The 19,759-nt window shown below is 36.9% G+C and overlaps 1 protein-coding gene across 1 annotated transcript in view; it reads right to left on the bottom strand.

Moving 5' to 3' along the window:
• The window catches only part of LOC128890527 (fibrillin-1-like), a 119,755-nt gene that overhangs the window by 51,214 nt on the left and 48,782 nt on the right, over positions 1-19,759 (bottom strand). The window contains exon 3 of the mRNA XM_054149090.1: positions 397-721. Coding sequence (XP_054005065.1) covers positions 397-721 — 325 coding nt within the window. The remainder of the gene's footprint in view (positions 1-396; positions 722-19,759) is intronic.

Raw genomic sequence — 19,759 nt, 5'->3', positions numbered from 1 at the left:
TATAACAATTCTTTGAATATTGTAAGGATCGTACAATCAGTTCTTACAAGACGTAAAGTCGTAAGAATTAGACGTAAACTATCTGAAATTTAAATTTTGTGAATTGGATAAAAGTATCGATCTAATTCTTGTCAAAATTTCTTTGTAAAATCCATTAATTTAAGATTTCGACAAAATAAATAAATCACCTTTATCTCTTTTAAATTTCTAATATCTGGACTTAATGTACGCAGTTCACCTCTGAGATACCGGACTGCTTTCGGAACGAACGTACAAAAGCATGGAGCGTCGCGCTCGAAATTGCATTCTGTTGCACTCGGGATCTAATAAATAAAATTTTTTGAATGCGCAATATTTCCCGGTACAGGTTGACATTTCCTTCGGGAAGATACGAACCTGGCATATTTGGCAGGAATGGCGTTCTCCACTTTAGGGGCTTTCGCAAATCCTTTCTTGCCAGCTTTCATGAAGCAGCTCAGATCCAGCCTCGACATTATTGTTTCATTTAAAGCAGCGACTGCTGACGCCGGGGGCGTTCCGGACAGGGACTTCTCATCCATTTGCTTCCGTCTCTTCTCCTTCGCTTTTCTGCGTTTCTTCAGCTCGCCGATTCTCTTGCGCGCCCTCAACCGGTCCCTCGCCATTTTATCCTCGAGCGGCGTGGACGAAATTGGATCATCGCCGAGGTAAGGATCGTTGCGGAAGTGCCCGAATCTGTTGTCTGCATAGAGAACAGAATTGCGGTGGAAGTGACAGATATAAAGAAGGCAATTCTTCGAACAAACTGGAGCAATTTAACTAGCAAGAATCTAAGGACACGTTTAGTAAGACGTGTGAAAGCAATGGATACGCACTAAAATATATTCATTCGAATACTGTCAAACTTATTATCGGAAAATTGTCTGGTTGTCATCAGTTAGTTAAATAAAGACCAGTTAGTTAAATAAAGAGTTTCCTTAAAATTTAAAGGAACGCGTTAAATTTCTGCATTGCATAAAAATAAAGGGTTTTCGAAAATTGTATCTCCTAATGCAACATTAACGGTTTGAGACATATTTAATTATTTTAGTTTGAACGAAGGAATGAATGATTGAACTTAAATGTGAAAGGTGATAACGTTTACATGACCAACAAAACCATGCAAAAGGCGTCTGTTGTTATTGAGAAACAAGATCCTAAAGTTCTTTTTGGTAAATCCTTTACGTGCAGTATCTACAGATTTGATTACACAAGGCACCGGACATCTCCACTTCCGTGAACAGATTTTTTTATTCAGATACCCTGAGAGATATTTGGTGTTTCTGCGGCTACATTGACTGTATCGTTCTTTCGATCGAATAGGCAACGACAATTTAGCGGAGCAATAACTTGGTGCTTGCGGGTACCTTGGCTCGTTCGAGGTGGACGTTATTCTGACCGCGATCATTGAGATCGATAACACAGTCGACTGAGCTCGTTGAGCGTGAAATCACACCCGGATATATTTTTCATTGAATCATCACTGGTTCGGAAAAAAATGTTCACGCAAATGAAATGGATCCATCAACGAGAAAGGAGATAAAAAAGAACCGGATTGAAGGGAGTAATGCGAAAAACGCGAACAGTGGGATTGGAGGCACGAGAAATTTGATTCAGGAATCATAAAAAGCGAGTAATGTAATTAATTTAAAAATAGCATAAATAAGGCGAATAATTCGTGGAAAATCTGAAGCACGAATTGCACGCCTATAATTTACGGAATGAAAGATGATACGTGTACCGTCTGCCTGTGGGTGGTATCTGTACCGAATACTGGTTTCATTTAAAAACTTCACTCGCAATATTGAAAGTAGAAGATAACACAAAATGTATAAATAGAGATTCGTATTAATATTTAGACATTGTATTTTATTTATTAATGCAATGTACATCCGACCACAAGTTGGAATATTTTTTGCTAGTTCATATGTTAAGACAAATATTCTATTTAACAGAAATGCAAACTTTACTTATTCAACATGTCGAATTTGTAATGAAACAAACAAATTACTAGATAATGTATTATTCGTATTAATATATTCGGAAATGAAATTAAAAAATATGAATTTGAAATATATATACGAATTTTTAGTAAAATGTTACATTTATACGATACATGTATCGTTGCTTGGTTTGTAGATTCCTTTGTGTATATTACTGAATGAATATGTTATCATTATTATTGTTGTTGAATTAATTTGTATACACAGCTTATGAACATGAAACTTCTGGGATATAAACGTTTGGTATGTGTTGATCAATTAGCATGCTACGAAATAGGATGAGATATTACTCGCTGTGGCTATGTTAAGTGGGTCATGTATACGCTGCGAATTTTATGCATTTACATGCAGAATACATGCAGAATACATGCTCCTATAAATCCTAAATAAAATATTAACATTATCATATTGATCTGTGAGATATATTTCAATATTACTGTATTAATTTCAGAAAATAGATTATACTACTATTATTGCTATTCAAATTTGATTGAATATATTCTGATACTCCCAGATTATCTCCCTGTTTAGAATAGGGAGACATACAATAATGGTAATTGCTTAATTATTATATAATTTAATTGAAAAATAGTAACAATAAATAAGATTTGTATAATAACGTATACTTGAACAAATACAAACGAAAAAAGGTATCTTTTGAACTATTTGTAGATACAACGTATAGAAAATAGAATAATTAGGTTAATTAGGTAGCCCATACATGAGCATGTGGTCAGAAGATCTTGACCACACATAATGCAAACTGTACTTCCTGTCCAGGGTTGGGCCTAGAACGGGCCAATGCGTCTGGTTTATATGCAAGTACACGCGTACACAGGATTGCAACAATCTGCTGTTACCCGCAAGTATTTTACCCGACAGTATTTTTTTTTTATTGCGATGCCTTTAATTCACCACTGAAAGCGTTGATTTAGTGACGTTAACGAGCGCTCGATTGACTACGAATTCTGCTTGAGCTGATTCAATGAAACACGATTTTTTCGCGTTAAATTGCTACTCGAGTAAATGATAGAATGTGAACAAATATTTGTTGACCTGTTTTATATTTCTACTATTATTCTCACTGCAGTGCACGAGAGGACATTTGTTGAATTTTCAGAATATTCGTTCAAATATTTATACTACTTCAATGTTTTGACCTTTTTATTTTGTGTCATCGCAAGACGATTAAAAAATTAATTTGTTATTCAACAATCCTTCATACTTCGTACTATTGAACAACCCTTCAAACTCCGTGCTGCTGATATCATTTCTGTATTATGTAGTTTTACGTAGTATATTTAACTAGTAGTTTATTTTGATTTATTTCAGGTTCTCATCGAGTAACCATAACATTCATTTATTTCGGTGTTTCAACCGTTTTATTTCAAATCCTCGTTAGACGGTTACAAAACTTTACTTTACATCCTCGTTGAGGAACTAAAAAACTTATTCATTTTGCCTCATTTTATCTCAAGTTCATTTAATCGGCCAAGAAGAGTTGGAAATAAAATGCCGGAACGTTAAACAATATAATTTAACGGATATTATAGAAATTCTTATACATTAGCAATACTTTACTCAGTTACGAGCGATTTTGTCGCCGCACATAGATTAGGACAAAGCATAACACTGCACCTTAGTACATCTTCTCTTTGTTGATTCGCGAATCGTTCGCAAACGATGTCAACATAAACGGAGAGATTAACTAGCGAGATGATCAGTGTCCAAGCGGTTTGGTGAGGTCGACTGTACCATCCGCACGATATACGATATATTCGTATGCTTATCTCCATCGCGGCAAATTCGAGGTATGCTGTGCCGCTGAATTTCGTGCTCCTGAAGCACGCCGAATGGAACAAGGGGCGACGCATACGGGAGGGCACGTTCCTTAATCGCTACTCGACAAATTTCTGAACCGCTCCAGGAACGTTCTAGAGTTCTCCACGGCTCTGAGTTATTTCTGGGTTAGGCGAGCGGATCGATCGAGTATGGACAGTGTCTTGAACGACTTTTACCTCCTCGGCCATGAAGCGATTGACAAAAGGCGATTGACAAAATAACAAAAATAAAATGATAGATATATTCTGAGACTGTTTGATGAGTTAAACCAATTGTTACGCAACCTATCCAAAATCGAGAGTGGTCATTGTCATTATCAAATTTTCAAAATTCTCAAATAAAAAAGAATTGTCATAATTCTCCAGGTGTGATCCATAACATGATTAATAACAGATTTTCCATTCAATCTTGCAAATATGTATTAATATAATTATATATGTACTGATTAAAGCATGGCGACGAATAAAAAAACAGTATGAAGAAAAATAGCCAGTACTTTGAAGTATATTATGTTTGACTTCGACTTTGCCAAGTAAATACTGAATTAATTAAAAAATTAACACTAGCCCTCTAAAGTACGTGCACTTCTAAATCAACTCAAATAAATATCCAATAAATGAATCGGATTTGTCAATTTTTACAAACTTTTACAACCTTCGAAAATAGATGAATATCGATTCTTTAGTTAATTTCCAACCGTCGCATTTTCAATTGTATTTTAAGGTCGTTATTCGCGAAACAGCGGCGTCGCGTCGCGAAAACCCAATTAACTCCGCGATCCAAGCAAAATTAACGCCCGATCGCGCCGTAGGGACGTTTCCCCGAGACTCACGACGATTTCAATTCTCACTTTTGCCAGCGCTACCATTAAATCTTCGACGTTGAAGCTGGGCGGACTCTCGCGTTACGCTTCCCGATCAGCCACGAGATTGCGAGTCGATATTACAGTAGCAAAGCAATCGAGAAAGTCCGACAATTTTCACCACCGTCGTTCTTCGTGTTCGCGTCTAATTGAAACTACTGCGGCCCCATCGTCCCTCGATAATATCGCCACGGCGATGACTCCATCGGACATCAAGAAGTTTCTTTCCTTGAAAAGACCGAACGACGAAGAGGGCACTGATTTCGTGCAACGTCATCGACAAACCCTTTCCTGAAAGCTTTCAATGTCCACAACATTCTGTGCGTCTTCTGCAATACTCGATTTCGATAAAACGAGCCTGATTGAGTCGGAAGGATACGGCTTTTATTTTTCACTCGATTTCTGACTGACAAGGAAACACTGGTTAGTGTTACCACGCCGATTTTTATGAAACTTTGTACTCTTGTTTGTGGGACCTTCCTATGAATTACACCATCTTCAATTCGTTTTTCTAGTTTGAATCCAACGGCGTGTATTAGTTTATAATTATCGTAATGGCAAATGACGTAGTATTGTCAATTTGTCGCTCTAGTAGACGATATTGCAAGGTAAAAGTAACGTTTCTGATGAAATATCGTTATAATATAAACTATACACGTCTACGTACATACACGGTTTGATAATTGAAATCCGTTTACCCAATCATGAGAGTTCAGACAGATGTCGCATAGCTGGACGAACATAAACATGTTTATCTTGCGATTCAACGACCGGAATCGATGAACACTGAAATAAACTGTAATATCTAGCGCTATTCTAAAGTTTGAGTATACTAGTTAACGTTTCGAAATGAATTCAGCCATTTGCATAATGCCAATGTGCATTAAATGTATCTGATTTATTGAATGAATGGTAGCAAATAAATAATATCTATCTACGTATTATAACTAAGTAATAGAGTTTGGAAAACGACAAACCTTACAATTCAGAATTTTTTTTTTTTTAAAGAAAACACTAGATAAGACTAAAAACAAATGAGAAAAACACAACTACTAATAAAATTAACACTAATAATAAGTTTAATATTACTGCTATTACTATCACTGCTATTAAAATAATAATAATAATAATAATAATAATAAATGTATTAACAAGTTCTGTATAAGTCTGTATAACAGTCTGTCGAGAATTCTAGCATGATTTTGCCCTAGTTGCATTACGCAGCTTTTTGTTCTTGTATCTGGTAGCTTGTAATTCGCGAAGATTGACCGCTGGTTAACCGAATCATGAGTCGATCGATCATACGTTTATTAGCACGGACGTGTATGCGGCATCCTCGATTGCAAGAAACATTAATGTACATATAGCGAGGCATTCGACAAATTCTCGGCATTATTTCGCCGACCCAATGATGCTCGTTCATCCGAAACGTATTTGTCATTTGTCTCGAGAGTTTCGATTACTCCGTGCGGCGGGAGCCTCGATTTTTAATCCCCGTAATGCGTTACGTCACCGAGTGTTTCATCGTTGCTTAAATCCGCGCTCGTTGTGGCGTTAATCATTTCGATTCACTGGCACCGCGGTGAATAAAAGCTTCAGAAGTACGCTGGTTAATTAGTTTTGTCATCAGAGTATCAATCGACCATTCACCGTTTTCGCTGAATGTTGCTAATTATGTTTATTTCGTAATAATTGAAATTCATTTCCTCTCGAGTCATTATTCTTGAGACTTGCTGTACTCGAGACTTGAAAACCGCATGGTAGACAATCTTATAACGAACTCTTTAATAGATTGAAGTTTAGAATATTGAATTTGAACCGCAGTAAACTATAGAACAAATATGTACGTAGACACGTGGTAAAAATGCTTGAATCTTGTACATTCTCTGATTTATAGTAAACAGTGTAATTGAAATCGTATTTACTATGAAACAATATTGCATAGTGATCGAATCATAAACAAATTAATTGTATTTAATACGTTCAAAATTCATTACTCTATAGAATTCTGCTATAAAAATTAGACATTTGGTTAAAAAAAAAAAAGAAACGAGCTACTCCCAAATTTGTTGCGTGTCTTTGCTAACATATGTTGAAAGTACTGCGTCTATGGAGGAATACATCTTTACTGCGCCAAAATTGTATACAAAAAAGAAACGAAGTATTTAGTAAATAAAAAAAAAAGAAAATTAATGTATATCTAGATGCAAAAATGAGTATGCGAGGAATTGATATAGCGTGATTCTAGAGAGATACTGCAAATAACATTGTTATTATTTTATTGCATGCATCAATGATTTTTTAGATAGATAATGTTTCATGAACTTTTAACTCTATTCGCTCGAATCGTCCAAAAAGTTTTTGCTGTTATCTCTTACTGGTTTTGCTCCGTTTTTCGTACTTATTCAGAAAACTGCCTTTAACTCCGCAATCTCTCCTCTCATAACTTTCTCGACGTCGTTCCATTCCCCCCCATCCGCCGAGGCTTTCATCCAGTTCAGACTAATTGTTTCCTGCATTATATCTCGGCAGAGTTTCCAAATTTCTGGAATTCCGGGAATACATTGTCCAGGAAGCCTGGTTATCCTGAGATTTTAAGAAGTTCCCTTTGTGGAAGGACAAAGCGTCTTATCCACTTCTCCACAAAAGTCTTCTACGTGTTTCCTTTATTTTTCAAACATTTGTCAGACGCTGTTTCGCCAATTTTTCGCGACAACCGCCCCTTGAATTTACATACTTGCATTGAAATGGAAGACGGTGACTGCATAATTACTGTAATTACTATTAATTCCTTCAGTAGTCATTAAAAAATTACAAAATGGAAAAATAATACATTTTTTTTTTGCACAGTTTATTTTCAAATTAAGGACTACGGAAAGTATTCTATTTTGTGCTTTATGTTATTAAAATGAAACATTTTATTTTATGTGTCAGATTACCAAAATCAAATATTTTATTTGCTGAAACTTTATATCCCATTTGAAATACCATTTTATTTGAATTATGAAGAATCTATTATCGATTAATCTATTACTATTTAAAATATTTATTCTACAAATATTACCCATCTCTGAGTACAGTTCATATGACATTTTAATTTGCATGGCTATTTTTGCTCCGCCACTGTTATTTCCAGTATTTCGACGCGCCATCGCTATGCAAAAACGCATTAAAAAGCGAGCGTCATACTTATGCATTCCTTCTTATTAAACTTGGCCAAATTGTACATTCAGTTTTTGAAACGTCCTCGCTCTTGGTATCCTCTTCCGTCGCTCACACAAGCTAAACTAAATGATGTGATTTTCAAGGGGGCAATTTTCGAGTGATGGGGTAACGAAAGGGGAGTGGGACGGAAATTAAAGCGGAAAATCGGGTGTGCATTCAGTGCATAAATCGTCCGTCACGGTTCCATTTTAATTCAAACTTTCAACACACTCGAGTTCGGGATGCACTTTTAATGGCCCGTTGCTGAAAACTCGGTTAACTGTTCGGCTATTGTTACCGAATATATAACTGCAAAATGCCACTGGTAGGGAGCGCGCTCGCGTATTTAAATAATAACGCGTTCCGTATCGGATTTTAAAGATGCATGCGAGCGACGCCACCGAGTAGATAAAATATTCAAAATAAAAGAGAATTTGATTGCCAAACGCCGGACACCCCGATCTCTGGATCCAAACGTTTTTCTGTTTGCAGGTAAATAAATATCCACCGCGTCCCGAATCAGTGAACGAAAACGAACGTTATTCGTTGTTTGACAGCTAGAGACTACAGCGACGATTGGCGAGGAAACATCGTTAACACGTCGATTCTTTTTGATTTATCGACGATATCGTCAAAATATAGTTGATTCATCGAGAGATAGACAGGGCAGAATTTGGAAGACAATGAATAATTTATAAGTCCAAGTATCTGATATCGACGAGCTATTCCTGACCCAGGAAATCAAATTAAACCTGTAAGAATGTTTAATTTTGTCGGTCTAATGTGGAGGGGATTCCGTTTAAGGGGTTAGTTGTAGTCAGGAAAATGGAAACGGACAGTTTCTTGTGTGTTATTAATGAAATGTAAATATATTTAAAAACGTTCGATAAAATGATAATCAATATCACCCACGGGAGATTGGTTAGGGTCAACAAGGCTGGTTAAAGTTGTATAATATGGGTCTGAATTACTAGAATCGAAGAAAAGACGAATGCTGGTATCCGAAGACGTCTTTCATCTCGAACGACGAAAGGGAAACGGAATCGGTTGGTATTCAGGGCGAGGATATTAATTTCTGTGAGGAAGGACAGAAGAAACGCGGCGAGGAATGTGATTAAGGAAATTTTTATTCGAATTCTTTCAGCCTCGAAACCCTGTTGCTCTCTTCTTTTTCTCCACTTCAGATTTAGGAGTGGGAAAATGCCCGAATAGCTTGTTCCATGAGGGTAAGTCTGGTGGAAATGCGGTTATTGCGTGAGCTAGAGAAAAAAGTATTTAAACAAAATTTATAAAGTAGCGGCTTTTTAAAATTATATCTTTGATTTTTTTCATAAAATATATATATATTTTTAGTAACCTGTAAAAAATAGTAATTTATTAAATATCGAGAATATTTTATTCCATTCATCGATTCATAGCCAGAAGTATATTTTATATGTGCACAATTCTGAAAAGTGCAAAATTAAAATAACTCGTATTATCAAACTGATATTAGTAAGGAAATGTATTTGCGACAAGTTCCATTAGGGAAATAGAACTCCAGAGTAATGCGATAGATTGTCGTCTGTGGCAACGTCTAACATCCAATTGCAACGAGCCCGATACCATGAAAATCCAATACTAACGACGCTGAAGTAGCAGGATTCGATATCGACGACATCAGGCTAGTGAAAACCCGCTACGATGTTATTGAAATCACGAGACCTCGAACCGGCAATTCCGAATTTGGACGATTCGTGTCGTTGAATGCAGCACCGATAACATGGAATATTAAATAAATCCAGAATTTTAATATGCAAAAGGAACCAGTTTTTCAGTAATTGTAAAATAATTCTGCGTATTCTTAACGTTTCGTTTTTCACATTTTTCACAGTTCACATTTTTTTTTAATTTGCGTTCTTCCTCGCGTAATTTCCTTTACTTATTTTGCCATTCCACTCCGAGATCATGATACGAAATGGTGCCCTGTATCAATAGTACTGCGTCTCAGCTCGAAACTTGGATTTTCCAGATCGGATGCTAGCACAGAGGGACGGAGGAAACGATACGTGGAATTGCCTCGATAGGAAAGTCCATTACAACTTCTACAAAAACTTTGGTATCGATGAAGTACATGGAATTGATTGCGGGTTATTCGGGTCACCGACATGTTGAAAACAAATTGCCAACTCTGTCATAAAAAACCTAACGACGCATGATTTATAAGTCTTTTTCCTGCTGGTACTTTTCAAATTTGAAATTTGATTCATGTATTCTTGCAGAAGTGTTTTACTCGATATGTTGCATTTTAAAACCATTAATAGGCATGTCAGTTAATCATACTAATTGAGTCCCATTAAATTTCACGGGTATACTTGTTTTAAACTAGATACTTTGACTAGAGTTTATTTTTTATTACTGTTTTCTTGTGAAAATAAATATAGAGTATGCTATCCAGAAAATATTATTGCCATCGTCAATAATTCTATAAATAATTTACGTATCTATTTTGGTTTTGTGCAATCTTTCAAGAGTACGTTAAGCAAAACATTCCATTCTAATATTAGAATTACTGGATCAGATTGAGTATCTTTGTATTCTTTGTAATGGTTTCTTTTTGAAAATTTTCGAAATTTTAATTTTTTACAATCAATGAATATAAAGCACTGATTAGGTAGAGTTTAATTTCTTCTAACGATATCAAAAGATAACAATTATTTAACTATTTAAAAAAATTGGAAATGGAACATTATGTTCGTGAAAACAATTTATTAAATAATAAAGTAATATTTAATCTTTTTAAATTTGTTAGAATTTATAATTAACGATTCTATAAATGACGAAATATACGTAAGTAGAAAACCAGTAATACATGTATTCTACATACATATAATATGATTAGCAAACTCTTTTCAATAATTAAAACCATTTCTACCCAATTAATTAACATTATTGATGTTAATTCTTATAAACAATCTATTCATAATAACAATGCTACAGTTGAAAGACAGCGTTTATTAAAACTCATATCTCCAATCAAGTTCTGTTATTAGTGCTTACAAATGAATCAACAGTACAATTTAATTTGAAAGCCAAATACGAACAGCGAGGTGACGCCGTTGTTTAAATTGCATTGGGTATCGAAAGTCAGAACAGCTTTATCCACAAATATACATCGGACAGTTTCTGCTTCTGCGGTACCGAAGTTCAACGACCTATAACAAAAGGTCATTCAAGGTGGCTTGAAATCTTAAACCACTTGACTTCAAGTTTCCTGGAAAGGGGCTCTTAAAATTCCTTTTGTCCCTGCATGCAATGCGGGGCGGTTTTCATTATGCAACATTCTCTTTGATACCAGACACTTGGATACCAAAAATGTTATTATGTTGTTGGAAACTAGCTGAGAAGTTCATATTTCGAGCTAATAAACAAGGTACAACAAAAATAATTCACCTTAGGTATCAAAAATTCTGTTGCTAAATATAAAATTTATTATTTATTTTAACATTCGATCTTATTTCAGGTTTATTTTTTTTTAACGTTAAATGATTGTACATAAGTCTAACTTTTATTTTGTATTTCGTTGTTATACAGGGTGTCCCAAAACTCGGGGAGGAGCCGGAAATGAGGGGTAGCTGAGGCGATTCTGAACAACAATTTCCTTTGCAAAAATGTCGGATGGGGCTTCGTTAAGGAGATATTAAGCGAAAACCCCGGCCAATCAGAGCGCGCGTAGACCGTTGGAGCGGCCGCGGTAGCGAAGGCTACGCGCTAGGTCGATGCTTCGATGCTTAATATCTCCTTAACGAAGCCCCATCCGACATTTTTGCAAAGGAAATTGTTGTTCAGAATCGTCTCAGCTACCCCCCATTTCCGGCTCCTCCCCGACTTTTGGGACACCCTGTATATTAAGCAGAAATTATGTGTTTAATTTATTTCCAAAGAGGATCCGAAAATCCAAGATTAGAATAAATAAGATGTATTGTATTCAAGAATAATCTATTATTTTAGATTCTAATAGCAATATATATTAATTACTAAGTTTATTACACGCATTCGTGTTAATAATATGTTACTGTGATTGATATTGATCTTTTGTCTTGGAATCAAATAACGCGGTTGAATGGGAATGATATACATGTAATTTCGAACAGGTGCATTTTCAATGGCATTGAATTCGATTAATTGCATGGCCATGGAAGTACAGGGACAGTATTTGATGAAAGGAACTTTGTGATAGATTTCGACTGTGATATGACGGACTACCCTACATATGTATCTGCTCTGTATTCATATATTGTACATATGTACATACAATGTACATACGTTTGAAAAATAGTATATATACAGAATGTAGAAATTTTGCCTGTATTTATTTTGGCTATGTCTTCTTTGATTTGAAACATTTTTCAATATCGTATTTTTAGTTTGAAGCTGAAGCTGCAAGAAGTTGAATGGTTCCTATTATTCGTGATTGGAAAGTTTTTGAAGTGACAGAATAAAAAAAAAAAAAAAAACGAACAATGAATCTGAAAATATGGTTTGTTTTAATTCTTTTTCGTAACATGGTTTTCATTCATGTGAACACTTATTATTGATTAGTATGTTAGAATAGACGAAAGAGCTATGTTTGTAAAAAATTATAATGGTAAATGATGTAAAAGGAAAGAAACCCTGAGGTTTGACTAAAAATCAAAGAATTATTATACATAAATCTTCGAAACTTTACTACACAGTTGATGGAAGCCTTACTCTACGATTTATTCGTCAAAATATACGATATTTTCAATTACTACACTTCGATTAAGATACAAAAATATCAATTAATTTACAACTATTTACAAAAGTTATACAAATACATATGCCGAGATAAAGAGAAACATAATTTTGATTACTTTTTCAAATCATAAATACATTTTTATATACACGCTATTGTTATTCCATAATATATAATTAATTATTATTTAATCAACAATTCATTTTGATGATTAAATTTCTTTCCATACGTTTTGTCTTTCATCTCCAGCTCTTTCACGTCTAAAAACCCGACGTTAGGTGCTCGAAGAGACGGTCGCGCTAAATGCTCAGTGAGAAATGCACCTCGAAATTCGCGAAAATGCTCCTTGAACGCAGAATCCGACTTCAGGAAATTTGAATTCCGACTGGCGCAGGAACGAGAGGGAAATTAACGACTGCCGCCGAAAGTGACAACGCGATTGGCGGTAATTGCCCAAGGAGAGGAAGAAAGGGAAACTGATTCGATTGGTTCTAAAGTTTCACAGGAACGGGAATTCGTGCTTCAACGTCTCGTTTTCTTGATCGCAGGGATGCATGTTTACGATGCAGTAAATTCAGGTTAATTGGGTTATCGGATAATCGAATGGCAGTTTGTTTAGGACACGCGTTAAAGAACAAATTGATCGTGAAAATGGCCATGAAACGTCTCCTATTTGGGGCACCTGCTTAATCGGGTCAAAGTATTCCGGTTTCGATAGACGAACCAATTAACCGGAATCTATTGTGCTTACAAATCAAGATTGCTCTTACAGAATATCACACATAATCTCCGTTCTCCACTTCCGTCACTATTACTTCATGTCGTAAGTGAAGTGACCAACTGTGTAACTGGACAGAAAGGTCGGTTGCCGTCCTCCTGGTGGATCTGATTCGAGAGGAAGACAATCGGCTCCTCCGGATCGGTTCTCTACTTCCTGCATCACGTTTAGTGTAGTCCAACGCTCCCGGCACAGTGCAGTAAGTTCAAAGCACAGTGAGACAGATGCAAGTCGAGTCTGGACAGGTTCGGAGGCGTCGGTCGTCTTCCTCTCGAGTCAGATCCATCAAGAAGAAACGGGACTGACTCAGTATGTTCAGTTTCATGGTAGCGTCGTGTCGCGATTTAGCTTCATCCCTCTTAGTTGAAATAATTCTTTGGCAGAGTCAGACTTAGACTTTGGAAATCAAAGGAACTTTGTTTTCTTTGATTTCCACGTCATTTCCAAATCAAAGGAACTTTGTTTTCTTTGATTTCCATGGTTTCGTACTTGGTATTAAGACTCGTCGATTCTATGTAGAGTATGCATCTATCTATCTATGCTGTATGTAGAGAGAGATCGAAGAAAGTTTGATTCCTTCTATCTCCGGGTCTCCAGTCGCAGCAACCTCCACGTGGTGAGACCTGGTAATCGGTATTATTCGTGACGAACAATCCTTCGTCGCGAGTAATATCGAGCTAATGGCTGCGAACTTGTAAAATGTAAAGTGTAAAGCGAGTTAAAATTAATTCCCAAAGAAAATTGCAGTTTTAACAAATATTTTATTTCCAAGCATTACTTATTTATCGATTTCATTACGTAGTCCGTTTCTGGTGGCTAAAAATGAAACGCGGGGTTAAGTATTATTGAACACGGTATGATTCAAGGGGATCAATGTCCTCCAGGATTCCCGGGTACAAAGCGTTCTGTGTTCAGAGGGAAGCCCCGAAGCGAGCGTTTCGCCATAAATCCTCGTCTCCCTTTTCCTCTCCATCTTTCCGTCACTCGGAATCCTGCTGTCTGGGTTCTCTCGTGTCATCGTCGGCCCTTTAGATCCGATCGCGTTGGCAAAACCAAAGTTCCGGCTCCGGGTCATCGCGTTCGTGATTCCTGGAAGCTTAAACTCTGTGCTTCAAACGTTCTCCCGTCATAAATTGAATTGGCTGCGAAACGAGTTGCTGCAGAATACGGGGACAATTTACAAATTGGGATCGCGAATGACTTTGTGCGAACCGAATGCCAAACTTATTTTCGCCCCAGGAACAAATTTATTGTTTGCTGCCCTGTCATAATACCATCGATTGATGATCTAAGATTATTTCTCAATGATCAATCGTTAATATTGCTGTTTCTCGTGAAAAGTCAACCATCATTTTTTTTTCTCATGAATTGTTTAATTGATTGACTGGATATGCTTATGTATACTATACAGATTTGTTTTGTTTTTTTAATTTTTTAGATGATTGTAACAAACCACGATTTAAATAAAGAGGAATTATTTCCAATACCATAAATAATTTAAGGGATACATATAATATTTTCTAACTCGAAAATTGACTACAGTGACACGAATATAGAGATAAACAAACGTACAAATTTTTCATTGCTTGAGCTGGAATGGTTGTATTAAATTAATTGTGTATAATTAAATTTATTACATTCATTAATACAAATTTGTTCGATATATTGTCCCTCTTGTGTCAAACCCACGAATGTGAACATTTGAATGGAAACGCATATTGAGCTATTGATTCCTCTGTTTTGTCCTAACTTTGTACCAAAGCGATAAATACTGGGCTAGATAACAACGGTGATTATGCTCTAAGCTTGATTCATGAATGTATGTTATTGTTCTTCAGTTTAGCAACGTCCAAGCTACGAATTCCAAAATTTATCGAAGCTCATATTCATGGTTTTGACATAAAGGTTCGATATGAATAAAGTAGTGTGAAAAACGATTAAACTACATATATGTAAATTAAGCTGTAACTATGACATTCACCCCTACTATGCAGTTATGTCGTTATTTGAAAAGAAAGTTTGGATACCGTGATAGTTTCTTAGACAGTCCTTTATGCGTCTAGTAATTCAACATTAAAAAATTATAGTATTAGTTACCAGAAGACATCGACTAACCAATTGTTAAAACAAACAGTGCTGGCAAAACAAGTTTCTAATACGCCTATTATTTGTCCTAACTTCTGTTCACGATAGCCGGTTGCTTGTGTCCGAAACAGACTTTGCGAGTTCAAGTTTCAAACACCTAAAATCGGTTAAATCAATTTATAACTACGTACTTGATTGCTTGACAAGGCTATCGATTATGTGCCTCCAAACCAGTCTGAAACGTATTGTTAACAAGTCCGAACAAAATTGCTGTTAAAATAATTTTTGTTTATGTTTGAACGCTTTATTTTATAATTCGTTACATTCACATTCACAAAGTAACTGATAAACAGTGCGTACTATTTAATAATTCTTCGACATTTTTATCTACATAAGAACTTTTCCCATCTCTGTTCAGAATCGACAAACCACTCCGCGTTTAGTTTTGCTTGTAAAAATAAGAATACAATAAAATAAAATTGTAACGGATACATGTCACTAAAAATATAAAAAGTATTATAAAGTATATGATAATCGAAAGTAATTTGAAGTTTGGTTACGTTCTATGATTTCCTCGCAATTGCTCCATCTGAATTTCTGTGACTTGATAATAAACAGATAAAACTATATTTTATTTAAAAGAAGATTAAGGAACGCTCAGTGGCCAGAGTTGTAAGATTTAATGCGCCAGCATGAAGCTACCCGTGAGTTGAGTTTATGAGAAAGCACGTAGCGAGCTGTCCCTCTTAAACTCTCCTTGAAGGATGTTTCAGACTCTACCTGCTACGAAGATAGCTTAAATCGCTAAAAAAAATCAAATTTAAAAGCTAAATCGGGCCACTGGGGCCATAATTTCCTCTCGAGCTTGAGCTCCGTAATTAAAAAATTATAGTCTCCTAAAATCTTCAAGCTGCCATGAGACAAATTACTTTACTTAATTACTTTACCTACACATATTTCGGTGTTCTGATAACACTACTATCAGAGACATTCGGAACGATGAATGAAGAAGAACGGAACGACGGAAGAACGAAAGACCCGTTCTCGCTGAACTCGAAGATAAGACAGCCACATTTTCTGCTTTCGTGCGAGCATCTACGGTTTCGCGGTCGCGGTAGAGGCTTCTTCATGGCCAGTCGTGTTGACAAACGAAAGAGGCACGCTGTTATGCCAGTATGTCGTGATATCTCGGTTCCTTTGATGGCCAACCGCCGTCCAGGGATTCCGCATGTGTGCTCCTCGAGTCGAGTGGAGCACCGTAACCTCTTGACCTTCTTTAAGGAGGACTTCGATGAGTGGCCACTTCGTGCAAAGAACCGATCCGGAAGCGTATCCTGGACTTCTCTGGTGATCCGACTGTGAGAACGCCTTTATGAAGATGCTGCATCTGGTAGTGAGTGATAAAGGACCCAAAAGCCTGTTACTTTCACCCTGATGGGATGAAAAGGACTTGAAAAAAGTTTGTATGAGGAATATTTTATTTGTCGTCGGATTTGCTTGAAATTTGGTATTAATCCTCTTTCATATAATTAATCAAACACATATTTCGGCATTTTACAAAATTCAACCCCTGATGAGGTGAAAAGGGGCTGCAAAGTTTGTACGAGGAACATTTTATTTGTGGTCGGTTCTACTTCTTGCTTCGAAGTTGCCTTATTTCCGTAAATGTACCTAAAAACTTCAAATTTAACATGCAATATAAAATAAGAATAGTATTCCACGCGGGTGAAACCGCGGGCCACGGCTGGTACATCGTAAAAGTGTTCTACGAAAAAAAAAATGATTGAGAAACTCTGATATAGGACATCAGAGCATTTCGCATCCAGACTCCACGGATTATTTAGATTACCGATGCGTGTACCTAATTTGACTTTTTATTTTTCAACGATCGGCTTACAGCGTTTAAATTACCGTGCGTAACGAATTTCTACCGAGTGTAACTAAAATCCACTCCGCTGCTGTAATTTGAAAAATGTACGAGACTGACAATGAGTAAAAGTTTGGACGGGTAAAACGTTTCCGCCAGGTCCGACGCCAGATTATGGCTGCATTTCGATTCAAAGGGACCCGAATCGATAGGAGGCACTAAACGCGTATGATAAAAGTTCGGTTCCGACAGGATGGCGAGCCCATTCAAACTCATAACCCGTGCATCTGCATAAAAGTCAGAGTGGCGTGGCGTGGTCGGTCTCGTGCAACGATGAAAGCAGGAAACGCCAGAGAATCGGTATCAAGGAAGCGAGTACAAGAGAGCACTTGTACATTTCCAGATTCCAGCCAGCTTTGTGGCGTGTTTGCTTTTCACGGCAATTAATTAATGAGTCTACAAATGTAAAACCTGTCGTCGAGTGTCGTAATTCATCACGACGAGAGCCTAAAATGCACCGACAGACGTGAAAACGAAAGGCGAGGAATGAACGAGCGTAGCAACAGAAATGAAATTGCATCGGTGATGCAAGGTAGCAAACAGTTATAACGAAGTTAGCGATATTGTCTTAAGACACGTGGAAAATTATGCTGTATTTGCTTTGCATTTGTTTACAAACAGATACAAGTTACTCCCATCCCTTTGTGAAATTGATTAAAATTTTTCATTTTTAATTTCTTAACCCTTTGCACTCGAGGCACTTTTTTTGTGCGTGCCAACTTAGCATTCTATTGCCACGAATGCTAAGCTCAGATCGACTTCGCAGATGTAACTAATTTGAGATTTGAAAGTCAGGTCACCTTTACCTCGCCGACAATCAGCTTATTGACATTTTGCCAAATTAATCCATTCAATTATTTTCAATCCATGTTTTAAATTCATTAGTAACGTTGAATAATTCGATTTACCATCTATACCTATAAATCATAAATGACAATCTCGGAATTGTGTTATCGCCGTAACAGATATATTACCACCGGGTTCGAAAGTGTTAATTCCTGACTTTGTCCAAAAACTCTTACCGATAGTCGACGTTCGGTACGTTACGCGCGAGGTGATCAACACATGGACCAACCTGTATTATTACACTAAAGCTCGTATCTCCACTATTTCCGTGACAAGAAATTTACGCGTTGTACACGGGGCACACAGCGGTGTCCGTTCAGACGGAAAGAAAGATGTCGTCTTGCCTCTCGAATGCAGCGCGCGAGACTGCGGCAATAAATCAAAGCAAAATCCCGTTGCTTTCGATCCCGTGCGGGTTCGGATAGGAAAGGGGTGCTTTTCAGGTCCCCTATCCCTGGGGAGATGTCGCGCTACGAAAAAGCCATTCGTCATCGTTGCCCACCACCTTCTTCCGACCAGTTTTCTTTTCTTCGTGAACGCTTCCACGCCCCAAACGTCTTCGAAACCACCCACCGTCCCGAACCTTGTCTCTCCTATTCTTTCACCTTCGTTCTCACCTTAGTTCTCACCTTAGAACGAATTTCTCGCGACCTGTCCTCGCTTTAACCTGACAACCATATGGAGAGACCACGTGAATCACTGGAGCGGCGAATCTATAGTCTGACGAAAAAAAAAAAATACATGTCGAATCGAGTAACCTCCCCCTTTTCGAAGTCTGTTAAAAAGAGCAACGCGTTGAACAAGAGACGACATCGATCGTTACTCTAACTCTTCTTCTTCTCTTGTTTCTTTTTTTTTTTTTTTTTTTATGAGACAGAGATTGAAAAAGAATTGTCCCGATGCGTCAGATAGAATCGCAGAGGTTATTGAATTTTGACGTACATAGGGGAGGTTTGATTGTGACTCCATCAGCCCTCGCTAGGTGACTGCTCGTGAAACTGTCGTCTGCCACTCGTCGATGGAACGCTTGGCCGTTTCGATCCTACCATAAAACTGTTGCATGCTAAACTGCGACGAATCATTTGTCTTTAAGAGGCTTGTAGAAGACGTTTTGACGCTAACATGTTACTATTACTACACTGAGAAACGAAATTATTCGTAAAAATTTTGCCATTGTTCAAACGCGCATAACTCGGTGAATTTTCATTCTATCGAGACAGTTTTATTCGAAAATGATGTACAAGCCACCGTAAAGTGCGCATTTTCCTGAGCAATTAGAGAACAAAAAAAGAAGTCTGTACGATTTTCTTTGTCCGAGGTCGAAATACCATTTGTAAGTTATTAATGGTGAAACCTCATTACAAGAAGGTTTTGTATTGGACATTAATTTTATTATATAGAGCGAATATTAGTCCGACAATATAGAGGATATTTAATT

This window comes from Hylaeus anthracinus, unplaced genomic scaffold (genome assembly GCF_026225885.1).
Source record: "Hylaeus anthracinus isolate JK02 unplaced genomic scaffold, UHH_iyHylAnth1.0_haploid 12000, whole genome shotgun sequence".
Taxonomy (NCBI): domain Eukaryota; kingdom Metazoa; phylum Arthropoda; class Insecta; order Hymenoptera; family Colletidae; genus Hylaeus; species Hylaeus anthracinus.
This window is presented reverse-complemented; position numbering and strand designations above follow the sequence as displayed.